Below are 13925 nucleotides of genomic sequence, written 5' to 3'. Positions count from 1 at the left end.
AAAAAAAAAGGAAAACAAAATCTCTATAGAAGCTAAACCAGATGCTAGTTAGGGCAGCAGGAGGCCCATTTCCTGGTTGGGAAGGGAGTGTTTGTGGAGTTGGTACTATTCGTGAGGGAGTCTGGCGTGCCTGTGCCTGATGGAAATGCCCTTTCTCATCCTGCTCTGTTTTGTTTCTCCTGCTTTCCAGGAGGCCTTTTCCTGACTGATTACTCTACATGTTCACCACGCAAGCTGAGTCCTTTCCGCTCCTTTGCGAGCACAGAGCTCTTTCACTTCCATGTTCCAGAGGACACGCTCCTGGCTGTGTGGAACCTCATCATCTTCAAGGAGCAGGGGGGCACCTTTGGAGACCACTGCCCAGACCAGAGTGTGACTGTGTGAGTGTCTGAATTACCCGTCTGTCCTCACTTCCAACTCCAGGTAACTTCTTAAATTATAAGTGTATAGGAATTGTACTTATAAGTATCTAAATTCACTTCCTGACCTTGACCGTTCTCCAGATTGAAGTGTGACTTCAATGGGCCATGACCTATGTTACCTGACCACTTCCTGACTACTGTTGTATAGCTGCAAGTGCTTGGATTGACCTTTTATTCCTAATGTATGACATTCTGACCTAGAACCACTTTACTGTATTTGTCATTATAAGGGATCCACTTATTTTACTGGTGATAAGTGATTAATGTTCTCTTTTCTTCCCCATTTTGTAACTCTCACCTTATTGCCTGCTTTTTTCCTCTCCTAATTCTGGTCCTATAGGTATTTCCGGTCTGGGGCACCCCCTGTCATCAATCCCCTGCACACACACTTCCCAGGGGACACGGCTGTGCCTGGGGTTTTCTCACTGACCCTCAGTTGGACACTGCCCAACCGCACTTCAGGCATCTTTAATGTCAGCAGCCCCTTGCCAGGGGACTGGTTTTTGGCTGCTCACCTTCCCCAGGCCCATGGCCACATCTCTGTCAAGGTGGGTTGATATTGCCCAGGGTAGAGCTGTCTCTGCAGCTGTGCTGAATTTCTCCCACAGGTTATCTGGCACACCAGCCTTGTGCTGGGGTAGGCAAAAGGGTGGGTGGTGTGGTGGGCATGACTAAAAGACCAGCAGGTCACCTGGTGGAATGGTCTGTAAGAGGCAATGTGAGCCTTCGAAGGACATACATAGTGGATTCAGGGTGCAGAGGAGAAAGTCCCCAGATTCTGGTTGTGGGAGTATCATCCTTTCCTATAGAAAACCACTGGGGTTAATAGAGGTCATTAGAAACCAACTGGGGATGATCAAATCTTCTATACAAACCCTGAAATGGTCTTATTCTGCATTTTATTGATGATATCCTTGGTTTCTTAGTTCATAGCTCAGTTTCTATTCCATTCCTCTTCCTTCAGTTTCAGACATTTCTCCTTACCCTATGGTAAATCATAAGAGAAGCCCTCTCCAGTTAGAAGGAGGCTTTGGACAGCTGGTGTCCATCATGACTGCTGCCTCCTTTTCTCTAAATAACAGCATCAATTTGAAGTAGATTACTAATGTCTGAAGGGTGGGTTCAAAGGTCAGGATGCTTCTCTGATTTGGAGGGAAAGGAAATTTCACAGTGGGTTCTTGGCATTCTTGTGTTTAGATAGACTGGGCTTTCTCCTTGTAGTGAGAAAACACATAGGTTTTCTAGTTTTGTTCATCAGAGGGGAGGGAATGTAAGATGAAATAGCCATTATCAGAATGAGGTAAGAGTGAAGGTGATAAGAGTGAAGGACCACGGATTTAAAGAACAGTGTATTATAGAAGCAGAGAGCTAGTGGGGTTTGGTCATTGAGAGTTGAGAGGAACAAAAATTCTCAACCAGGTGAAGATTTGATGCTATTATGTCTCTCCAGGCTCAGCTCGTTGAGGGCAAGGACTCTGGGACTGTGTTAGTCTCACTTCTTTAGCGGCTGAAACCCAGGGTTCAGAATAGGAGCTAATGATGCCTTTGATTGAGCTGTGATTTTTACTGGGGCAAATTCATTGGCCCTGCTGTTGGCAGGGATGTGAACTAGGGTGGAGGTAGCTCTGGAGGACTCAGTGATAGGCATGTTTTTCCTTAAAGTAATGAAGAAGAGGTCCTGGGAGACTTCTGACTAGATTATGCTGGGAACTCACCTGGAAAAGGATCTAGGCTCTGGATGAACCTTGAGAACTAGTAGTTTTTCTACCAGGAAGAATGCCTTTGTAGGCCTTTGGTTAAATCTCAAAGAGCCTGGCTGGGATCCCAACTCTGATCACTTTATGAAAACTGAGAGGGAGAATTCTCTAGCAGGGTTGTATCCCACAACCTTTCTAGGTGAGCTGTAGGAACCTGGGGCCTACTCTTTGGCTAGGATTATGTGTCTGCTCAGATGGCTCATAGTTGCCAGATTAAGACAATGGGAAATCAGAGATAGCAGTACAGAGAAAGGCTGATTAGAACTTAAATCCTGATTCAAAGTGCCACCCCAGTGGGAGCTGGACAATGAGAGACCAGGCCTGACATGCCCTTTTGCATCTAGCTATAGCAAGCAAGGGTGGGAGACTTAGTACTGCAAATGGAGCCCAAACCCAAAGAGCACCCAGGGGTGAGGCTAGGGAAAAGAAGACCATGATGGCAGCAGGTCTGGACACTGTTGTTTTACCCAGATCTGTTCTAGAAGTTGATGAGGCACAGATCTTGTATATGGTCCTTCTAAGAATTTGATTACCTTCTGGAATTTTCTGTGGGCCTTTATAAAAGACTCACAGGCTCTCCATGCCTGGCCAGTTTCCCATATTCAGGCATGTGGGCTTATTGTCCAGAGCATTCCTCCATTTTCTCAGTTTGAATTTATTTGGTACCATAGTTGTTTTGACTTCCTGTGAGGCTTGGCAGACAGTTCTGTGATTTCAAGGACAGTGTTGGGTGGGGCCTGAAGAGTCCCAGCAATAAAAAGGCAGTGGCATTTGTAGGGATCATTATAACTTTGGAATGAGCTCAGATCTCCCATCTATACCTTAGACTTTTAACCTTGCTTTGTGGTAGGCTTTGGATTGGGTCTGGGAACACTAAGGCCAATAAGATATATACTGTTGAGACAGACTCTTTTTAGACAGGGTCTTGCTATGCAGTTCAGGCTGGCCTTGAACTAGAAGCAAATCTGCCTCAGCCTCTTGTGGACTTGGATTCAGGTGTGCACCACCATGCCCAGCTGGAGGTGTTTTTAAGAAGTCAAAAGAGAGGTGGTCAGCTCAGCTTGCTAGTATAGTGGAGCTGGTATCTGGAAACTGTTAGGAAGTGAGGCCTAAGGATAAAGATGCAGGGAAAGACATTTGAGCTAAAGCTTAGAAGAGAGAACTGAAGTGGGTCAGTGTGGGCTGGGTGTTGGGATAGCTGGAGGCCAGATCATAAAAAGCCTAGAAGTTTCAACTGCCCTGAGAATGAAAGGGTGCCTGGAAAGTGTGGAGAGGAGAGTGACTTATCTGGTCCAAGCAGCTCTCCTGAGCTCCACTCCCGCACACTGCTAGACCCTGTGTCTGTACTAGTCACTATGTATTCTTAGCATTCTTCACACAATTTGTTGCCCTTCTGTCACCTTCTCAATTTATGGTGTCCCAAGCCAGTATAATTTTTCCTCCTTCACTTGTCCCCTTCTGTCAATCCCTGTGGACCTGCCCTCTCCTTGTCTGTTCTGTCTTAGAGCATGTGTTTATTCTAGTGTCCAGCCAGTCTGCTCTGAGCAGCTGGCCTTTGGGTGTGGCTATCAGCTGGCACACAGGCTGACATAAGGAGAAAGTTCTAAGTGGTGGGGCACATGTGTCCTCCAAAACTTTCTCTTCCTAGTGAATAAAAACAGGTACAACAATGAAAACAGAAGGAGAACGAAGAATAGGATTGTACAGAGAAAAGGATTTTGTTTAATCCACCAACTAGGACTCAATACTGTCTCAACGGAAGTGGTTAAAATCTGCTAACAGTGCCTCTTCTACTTTTCTTCCTCCCCTAAGTTACTTTATTTATATTTCAAATAGGTAATTTATGCACCTGGCTCAGCATTTGAAAAGTGCAAAAGGCATAAAGTGAAAAGTAAGTCTACCTCTTCTCCTTCTAGTTCCCAATTTCTTTCTCAGAGTTAATTAGGAACTAGCTGTTAACTACTTCCTTAAATTCCTTTTGCTTTCTTGAAACATTTCCTCCTTTTGGCCTTTGTGACTTTACAGCATTGTCCTTGTTCTCCCCTCGCCCATTTCCCACTTTTTGTCTCCTCTCCTGGCTTGTCATCTGGTTGATCGGTACCTGTAGGAACCCCACGCCTGGTCCTGGAACAACTCCTTGATAGTTTTCCATTCTGTTGCTTAGTGTCTCTAGCAAAATTATTTTAAATACTATGTATGAGTTAATGCTTTTTTTTTGTTCTGGAAATCAAACTCATGACCTCATGCTTGCCAGGCAGGCACTGTGCTGCTGAGCTATATCCTCTGGCATACCTTCTAAGAATAGTCAGCCAGTCCTAATTTCTTTGAATATCAAACTTTATATCCAGCTCTTGACATCTCCAGTTGGTTATCTAGAAATTTTTCAAGCTTAGTATGTACAAATCAAAGTTAAAAGTTTAAAGAAAACCTCTTTGATTTCTATTTCACTTTTTCCTGTCTAAGCCTCCTTTTTCCTTTTGTTATCTTTTTCTCAGTGTATGGCACTGTCACTAATTGCTAAGCCCAAATTTAGGTGTCATTCTTGGTTCCATTTCCCCCTTATTTTCTCACAACCACTCCATAAAGAATCTTGTTGACTCTAATTCCAACACCTTCCCTGAGTACATCTACTTCTCTCCATTTCACTCTGAGGACACCTTCCCTCGGTCACCGCATAAACCTCCTGAATGGCCTCTGCATTCACTCTTGGCCCTCCTTTCCTTCTGTGCTGATTCGTGCTGACTGTGGCACAAGAGCAGGGTGCTGAGCTATTCTGACAGAGAAGGCCATGAGTCTTTGGGAATCTTCAGTTTTTATTTTATTTTATTTTATTTTTCTTTTTTTTGAATCTTCAGTTTTTAAAAGAAACCCAGCCCACTCAAAATTCATCTGCCTTGTTTTCTACACCAGGATCTTTTAGACTGTTTCCCAACCACTTCTTATTTTTGGCTGTCTGGCTTCTTAAACTTCCTTATATTGGCCCTGTTCTTTCTGTGACTTCTGATGGCTTAGACTATTGACTCAGTTTGGACTCTCACTTGGCTTCTACCTTGGTAGCTCTGGAGAACCTGACTTCTGGTGCCCTTTCTCTGCCCCACCTTGGAGTGTAGTCTCTGTACCCTTGTACCTTCCCTGGTTTCCATCCTATGTTGAGGGAGAGGCCTAGCTGTGCATGTTGTACAGCTGAAGGAAGGAGGACATCTTAATCAGATTTCACATCTTCTGATGCTTCACGGATGCCAACAGCAGTAAAATGTGGAACACTGTTCCCCCAGGACTGTCTAGCAAGGAAACAGACCACATCCTGAGTGTACAACGCTGTCCTCCACCTTGGGACTCATTCACTGCAACACTGTTGTAGTGATTTCTACCTTAGTGAAATCACTGAAATGTCATGTGAAACTATTTCTTATGCTTAGATTTTGACACCATAAATGAGGAATGTTTGCTTTGGATAGCAGGGATGTAAGTTTCTGAGCATTTTGAATATCAGAATACTTGTTGAATTGCCGGCCAATAGCTCAGTGGATTAAAGCACCTACAGGCAAGTACAGGGGCCTGGGGTTCAATCCCTGGGCCTGCCATGCAGGCCCTGCCCCCGGGCATGCTGAGAGGGCAATTCTGGGCATGGTGGTGCATGCCTGTAATTCCAGCTCTTGGGAGGCTGTAAACAGGAGAATCACTATGAGTCTGATCTATGTAATGAGACCCTGTAGACCCTGTACTAAATACATTAAAAAAAAAAAAAAGGAATAACCACCTAAGTGAGTCATAGTATTTAGATTATTAGGCCAGCTCAAAGGCCATTTTTCCATATTAGACAAGCCTATAAATGCTGTAGAAGAGAAACTGTGACAAATGGTACTTTACACACTAAAGATTGATGAGCATTTGTGGGTTGGGGCGGTGTTAATGATACTGCAGGGAAGGCTCTCCTGAGTTTGTCCGGGATGAGAGAAGCCAGGGGAAATGTGACGGTTGTCCTCCTGTGTCAGAAGAAATGGTCTGGGACTGAGGAAGCAAGTATATCTGCAGATCTTGAGGGCAGAATGGTGGGAGGGCAACAGAGATGACAGGTTTTGGCTTCATAAAGTTCTGAGTTACCCCTGTTGGGCTGATTCACTTATCTATTCATTTTGGACTCATTCATCATGAGTTTTATACATACTGTTAAGCCCTATGTCTGGCAGAACAAAAAGTAACATAAGAAAAGGGGTTTCTATTCTTTTTTTTTTTTTTTTTTTTTTTGGCGGAACTGGGGATTGAACTCAGGCCCTTGCGTGTCCGGGTTCCTATTCTTACGTTAATAGTCTGTGAGGTTGACTGGGAGATGATGAGGGCCCTCACTGGGAGGCTTTACCAAGCATGTGAAAAGGGCAAAGTGGGACATAAAGGTAGCGATTAGATGGGAGGGTGGACTGGAGGCCTGGAAGGCACTTTCTAAGTCCTGTAACACAGATAGTGTTCTGGTGGGAGATAGGGGTGGTTTGAAGTTTACAGTCCTGTCGGGCTTGCCAGGGATGCTCAAGAGGAGGAGCTGCATTGGGAAAACGGGTGAGCACGGCCTTATTCCCCAAACCTCACTCAGTGCTGACAGTAATGGCTGACCTCAAAGATCTAGGTAAGACAGAAATGACTTCTCTGGCAGGAAAATCCAAAGTTGAAAGAGACCACAGTCACAGTTCTGGGGTCCAAAGGCAAGAGGGATTTTCCCCTAGCACATGGAATATAGTTGTGTTAGCCTTGGGTTAGTAGCACTGTGGTGTCTCTCCCCCTCCTGCCATTCCTGCTTTGTCTCAGGGTCTCCAGGATGAGTGTCAGTACCTCCTTCAGCCTCAGCTGATTGTCCGTCGCTTGCTGGATGTGGCTGTGCTGGTTCCTGGCCGTCCCGCAGAGCAAACCCTCTCTCCCCACAACCGTTCAGCTCTGTATAAGTAAGTTGAATACCCATCAAATGTGGTCCTTCCCTCTTCCTTTCCCTGTTGTAAACAGATGGAAGTGTTCTCTTTTGACTTCTGAGCCACCTGTCTGATCCTGTTCTCCTTTCAGCAAAACTGGACTCAGGGGAACTCAGAGTCCCCAGGGTGGGTTGGATTCCTGCCTCCTCTCTCCTAGCACAGAGGGAAAGCCCTAAAAGGCCATCTGTTCCCATTGTCCCCTGCCATCTCCCTCCCCCCTTCTTCCTCATGTTTCCCTTCTTTGGGTGTCCCTCTCACCTCTCTGTCTGTCCTTTCTTGCCCCCAACCTCTCCTCTGCCCAGGGTCTTTGTGCCCAGCTTCACTTACAGGGTTTCAGCGCAGCTGGTGTGTGTGGGGGGCCGAGGGGTATCTGCCTGCCCCCTGACACTGCGCCTACGTCCCAAGGCCCCACCCCTGCACAACTCAAGTTCTGTGGCCTGCAGAGGTGCCTCGATATGCCAGGTGGAGCTGGCCTTGCCCCCCTGGGGGCACTGGGTCTACGTGCGAGTGGAGACACCATCCCGGGGCCCTGGCAGGACCATCCACTTCCAGCTTTGCGTGCGATTGCAAGGTCAGAACCCTTCCATCTATCCCAGCCACCCACTCTTTGCAGTCATCTGTGGCTGGGAGGTGACCTGGGTTTGGTGCCCTCTGCCTTATTCCTACAGCTTCCTTTAGCCCACCCAGACTCCTTTGTACACCCTGAAGGCTCCCACCCCAATTGGAGCTCCAAGTCTTTGGACATGTCTTCAGATCATTTTTTTGTACCTAACTTGGGACAAATAAAGGCTCTCAGTGCTGCCTTTATTTAATACCTGTTTTAGTTTCCTGAGTTAGGCAGGAACAACCAAGACCTCTGGGACATTGACCTTGCCCATGTAAGTGAGATAGCCTATTACAGTTAGTTATCTTAGTTAATTTACACAGTAGTGTTAATAATTAACAGTTAAATACTTTAACAGTGCTGTCACTGCACTGAGCAAGGGACAGATGACTGTGATTCCCTCCAACATGATAGTCTATTAGCCAAGAAACCCCTGGGCCCTATCCTGTGTTCCTGGATAGCTCACATTCCCTAGGAACATCGTTTTAAGTTCTCACCTTTTGCTAAAAATGGTCTGGCTCAGTTCTGGTTTGTAGTGGGATTGCAGGGATGTGAAGGCTCCTGGCTTAAGGTCTGATTTCCTTTCTTCACAGAATGCCCACAACCCAGTCTATCCCGTGCCCTGGTCCCTGGAGCTGCCATGAACATGCCCCAGTCACTGGGCAATCAGCCACTGCCCCCAGAGCCACCATCCCTGGGGACTTCTGTAGAGGCGCTGGGGGCCACATCTCCACCTGAGCACTGCTGGCCAGTGCGTCCAACTCTGCGCAATGAACTGGACACCTTCTCTGTCCACTTCTACATCTTCTTTGGCCCAAGTGTGGCCCTTCCTCCTGAGCGTCCAGCTGTGTTTGCCCTGAGGTTGTTGCCAGTACTAGACAGTGGAGGAGTCCTCAGCCTGGAGCTCCAGCTCAACGTGGTACTCTTTGTGGAAAGCTGGGTGGTTGTCCTTTGGGGAGCTCAGAGGAGATCAAAGGTGTATGGAGGCCTTACCTCCTCCAAGAAGCCTACTGAAGTTGCTTCTACAAATCCTTATAATTAGGAACCATGTCTTAGTCCAGTTCTATATCTTGATTTTTTTTTTAATTTTATTTATTTATTTGTGTGTGTGTGTGTGTGTGTGTGTGTGTGTGGCTAGCTCAGCCCACCAGGGGGCGGGGCTGGCTGGCATGTGGTGCTGGGGGATTGAACCGTGGTCCCTGTGCTTTGCTAAGCTTGTTCTAAGTAGGTGCTTTAGACCACTGAGCCATCTCACCAGCCCCTTAGTCCAGTTCTGATTGATAAGCACACTCTGAATAATGACTGTGCTGCGAGTGGGCTGGGTCAGCCAGGGGGAGTCAGAGTGCTTGGGGTGTCCCTAATGTTGTAGGCTGCTTTCCCACTCAATGGACTGCTCTCAGTGGCAGCTTTTTGCTTTTTTTTTTTGCATATCTTCTGAAAGTGTTCACTACCTCTTGAGGCTATGCAGTCATTTATGGGATTTGTAACACCCCATCAAAATTTACTTCCATGAATTCCAACTCAGTGATTTTTGTTTTGCCTAGAAGCCATAGTCAGTAAATCTACCCATCTTTTTGTTTTTAAATTTCTAATTTTTTTTTTTTTAAAGGGGGGAAAGATTTATTAGTTCAGTTTGTGGAGGTTTCGGTCCATAACCATGTGGCTCCAAGGCAGGATGGCATAGGGGCGGAAGACAGAAAAAGTAACAATAGTAAAAAGCAGAGACAACTTTATTTTTTAAACAGTTTTATGTTTATAAAAAAGTTGAACAGAAAGTAGAATTCTCACAGGCTACCTTTTTCTCTGCACAGTTTCCTGTTACTAACATTTGGCCTGAGTGTGGTATATTCATCACATCTCTGTCCTATTGTAAGGCCCTTCAGATGTTTCTCCCCAAACTCTCCAAAGCTGAAACAACCTGGGTGTCCCCACATCAACATATCTGAAACAAATGACCTGAGGTGGTCTTCCCAGGGTTGCAGGCAGCCTTACATGTGTGCAGACTGAGAGCAAGGGACTTCTTTGAGTTGCTGCATTCTATCTAGGACTTATGGTAAATTAAGATCCCTGGGTCTTTTTCCTTCATTTTTATTTTCTTTAGAATGTTTGTATACATTTTTTAAATCATAAAAGCATAAGAATTACATAAAATCTTTGGGCAGAAGGGGAAAACATTTGCTCGAATATAACTATTTAACTTTGGTGTACATTCTCCAAGTCTATTTCCACACTAACTGCTAGTTGTTGTCAAGGGGACTATACATTGAGTTTTAAGAATGGCTGCCAATTCCCATCTTATGGTTTTGCAGTAAATTTTTTAATGTGAATGGAAAAATTTATATCCACCATTGTGGTATTGCCTCACATTGGTTAGGGCCATTGGCCTCCTCCCTTTTGTGCAAAGCCAGCCCTCAGTATCTCTGAGTCTTTACTGTCAGCACTAAATGAGACGGATGAGCACAGAGTCCTGCCTTGGGCCGTTAGAGACGATCCTTACCTTGGCTTTGATCTAGTAACCTCTGTACTATTCCCTCTGCTAAGAATCCTTTTAACTCTACTGTGCTCCAGCTTTGAGGTCAGGGACTACTTTTCCATCAGTCAACCTGAGGCCTGCTTTGTGACGTTTTATGGGACATGGCCTAGAACTTTCCAAATGTTCCTGCTTTGCAGGACAGATCTGCTTCTGAAGACATTCCTTATTTTTGTATTCATTCTCTCTGGCTCTGTCCTGGCTAAGATGATATTTTGTATTTGCTTATTGCTATTCCTTTGGGCAGTGGACCAAAGGTTTAGATTTGACCTTGAAGCTGTAGAGCCAGAATCAGAGAACAACCCCACCCATGCCTATTCTTTCAGTTTCTCAATACCCTGAGATTAGAGAGCTAGTCCCACTGCTGGCAGGCATGGGAATCTGGGGTTGGTGTGGTGAGACCATTGGAAGCATCTGACAGCCTTATTTCCCCCCTGTTCTCCCCAGAGCTCCCTGCACCAAGAAAATGTGACAGTGTTCGGATGCCTGACTCATGAGGTGCCCTTGAGCCTGGGGGATGCAGCAGTGACCTGTTCCAAAGGTAGGGTGAGGAAGGAGATGAGGCTGGAATCAGGGCAGGGCCAAGGAGGATAGTGTGCAGGACAGCCAGGTTTTCAGGCCTCTGGAGCAGGTGGCTGAGGGTTCCTGGTTCCTAACCGCAGCTAACTATCTCCTTACCTTTCACTGCTCTACCCTTTGCCCTTCTTCCCTCAGAGTTGCTAGCTGGATTCCTTCTCTCAGTCAGCGCCACCTCCAGAGTGTCCAGACTGCGAATTCCTTTCCCACAGACCGGGACCTGGTTCCTGACTCTCCGTTCCCTATGTGGGGTGGGACCTCGGTGAGCAGATCCTGTCAGGTTGGGATCAGGGTGGAGACTGGTAGGGGGTAGCCCAGGCCTCAGATGATAGCCCTGTGTACCTAGGTTCGTGAGGTGCCGTAATGCAACCGCTGAAGTGCGGCTGCGCACTTTCCTGTCCCCATGTGTGGATGACTGCGGGCCCTACGGCCAGTGCAAGCTCCTGCGCACACACAACTACCTGTATGCGGCCTGCGAGTGCAAGGCTGGTGAGCAGGCTGGCAAGGGAGCCGGTGCTGGCATGTGTAATTCCAGGGCCATAGGTGGTTTGGATGGGTGGGCGTGCTGGGCACTGAGGGGTGGGGCAGAATTGTCTGTCTTCTGTCCTCCACTCTACCTTCCTGACCCGCAGGGTGGCGGGGCTGGGGCTGCACCGACAGTGCCGATGCGCTCACCTATGGCTTCCAGCTGCTGTCCACACTCCTGCTCTGCCTGAGCAACCTCATGTTTTTGCCACCTGTGGTCCTGGCCATTCGGAGCCGCTATGTGCTGGAAGCTGCTGTCTACACTTTCACCATGTTCTTCTCCACGGTATGAGGTGCCATCTCTCTCTTCACCTCTCCTCCATGTCCTTCCTTGTTTGATGGTGGCAGTTGTGGGCATCATCTCTACACACTCTCCACTGCTTTGGGGATGTCCCTGCCTTTACTTTGTGTAGTGCAGCAGTGTCTCCTAGCCTCCCATGGTGTCACAGAAAGTGGTCATTCAGGCAGGGTACCTTCAGGCTAATGACCCAAGCTGTTTGCAGTTTAATGTAACAAGTGTGGGGCTCCAGGTGCCCCACACTGAGGAGACCTTTCCTCAGCACATCAGCTGAGAAACTGCCCTACACCTCCACTGTGTTTTCTGTGGGGGTGCAGGAGTCGGCACTAACACCCACATCTCTGCAGTCTTCACCTTCGTCAACCTTCCTCATACGGGAAAGAGCTACTCTCTGCTCATGATCTCCCTTGGACTGAGGCTGTCTGTGTTGTTAGCATGCTCATTTCTCCATTCAGGCCCCATGGTTCTCCTCAATTTCTTATGAAAGACAGAGAGGATCTCTATATTGGGCAGTTAAGCAGATAGCCTGACTGTCAGAGTCCTCAAAAACTTCATCATGAGGCATGGAAAGTGGCAGTGTAATATGATATCCCAGTTCCAAGAACATATTTTTATGTAGATTTCAAGGGTTTTTTTTTCCCCCTTTTTTGAGGCAGAGTTTCACTGTGTAGTTCAGGCTGGCCTTGAACTCAATATATAGCACATGCTGACCCTGAACTTGTGGCGATCCTCCTGCCTCAGTCTCCTGAGTACTGGAATTACAGGTGTGCACCACCGTGAAATGTAATGGTTTTAAGTCCCTCCATCTCCATTTCACAATCTCCATGGTTCATTCTCTGAATTTTCTCACTCCTCTACTACCAGAAAAATCCATATTATGTGTAAGCATTTGAGATATGAGGAAACATAGAAAAATAGGTTTACTGATGTATTCTAACCCTCCATTAGACTTTTTTTCCTCCACCAGATTCTGCACCTAAGAATCTTGCTAACCCATCTGTTCTTGGCATTTGTGACATACAGTGCCTGTCTATGGGTACTGCAAAAAACCCCAAAACAATAACAGCAAAGAACCTTAGATAAGTTCAGAATCTCCTAATGTCTTAGCAACAGGAAAATCACAAAAACAAATATGTGCTTCCCTGGTATTCAGGATTACTAGATCAAACATGTGTCCAGAGTACAAAAATTCTGCTTATTTTCTGGGACAAAGTAGAGGGAAAATATACTGACTTTTATTTTATTTATTTATTTATTTTTGTGGGCAGCTAAGCCTACCCTTGGGGTGGGGCTGGTGAGGCATGTGGTGCCAGGGATTAAACCATGGTCCCAGAGCTTTGCCTAAGCAGGTGCTTTAGACCACTGAGCTATCTTGCCAGCCCTATACTGACTTTTAGGGTCACAGGGTGAGGAAAAAGAGTAGACTGTACCCATACTGCACAGAGAGACCTTGGCCCCTTAAACGGTCTGAGAAAAGCATACCTCTGTTTTACATGACTGCCCCCTTTTTTGGCACCTCTGATAGTGCTGTTCCTTGTCAGATGCCCTTCATGCTGTTGCTTTACCAAATCTTCTAGCAACAGCTGTTCTGCCAGCCTACATTTGACTTCTTGCAGATCTAATGTGATTCATAATTAGTAGGAGTACCTTGAGGTAGCAGGAACCGAGAGCATGTGGGGAGAGCATATTCATTCCTCTGGGCTTGGCACAAGCATCCTTTGCATTGGCTCCAGTGGGTTCAGGGCTAGGTGACTCTGCATTATCTTAATACATTGGTGTAGCAGCTGAAGAGAGAGACTTTTCCTGTAGTAGGGATGCTGGGGAAACCTCAAGTGCCTAGTACTAAGTAAAGAATCCCCACTTTCTTGAATAAGACAGTAAGCAAGAGAATAAAGAACTGCTGGCTTTGAGGCATTGATTGATGTCCTGTTCTAATTTCCATTATTTTTCCACATGGGCCAAAATGTAGAGCTATTGGTCACTCAGTTTTCCAGAGGCAGTTTTCCTATTGTTATTTCTTTCCCATTCTTTACTTAGATTGGTCTTATTTCATTCCATAGTAAGGTTGATTTAGGGATCCAATGGTCTCACTTCAGTTGATTGGGACACATTAGACAATGTTTATGTTCCCTATCTTGAAATGTAGGACATGTGAGTAGCTATGGTGACATGGGTCCTATCCAGGGTATAGGAATCGAAGCAGGTTTATAATTCAGACATTTGCAGATTTAAAAAAAGGTAAAAATATAAAAACA

The 13925-nt window shown here is 46.2% G+C and overlaps 1 protein-coding gene across 7 annotated transcripts in view; it reads left to right on the top strand.

The window, feature by feature from the left end:
- Positions 1–13925, top strand: part of Tmem8b (transmembrane protein 8B) — a 22866-nt gene that overhangs the window by 4357 nt on the left and 4584 nt on the right. For all 7 annotated transcript variants that reach the window (XM_004631858.2, XM_023715974.1, XM_023715973.1 and 4 more), the window contains 9 exons: positions 191–380; positions 763–970; positions 6980–7113; positions 7440–7708; positions 8335–8660; positions 10719–10812; positions 10986–11109; positions 11194–11336; positions 11480–11658. In XM_004631858.2, the coding sequence (XP_004631915.1) occupies positions 8382–8660; positions 10719–10812; positions 10986–11109; positions 11194–11336; positions 11480–11658 (819 nt within the window). In that variant the 5' untranslated portion in view covers positions 191–380; positions 763–970; positions 6980–7113; positions 7440–7708; positions 8335–8381. The remainder of the gene's footprint in view (positions 1–190; positions 381–762; positions 971–6979; positions 7114–7439; positions 7709–8334; positions 8661–10718; positions 10813–10985; positions 11110–11193; positions 11337–11479; positions 11659–13925) is intronic.

The sequence above is a fragment of the Octodon degus genome, unplaced genomic scaffold (genome assembly GCF_000260255.1).
Source record: "Octodon degus isolate 3935 unplaced genomic scaffold, OctDeg1.0 scaffold00045, whole genome shotgun sequence".
NCBI classification, from domain to species: domain Eukaryota; kingdom Metazoa; phylum Chordata; class Mammalia; order Rodentia; family Octodontidae; genus Octodon; species Octodon degus.
This window is presented reverse-complemented; position numbering and strand designations above follow the sequence as displayed.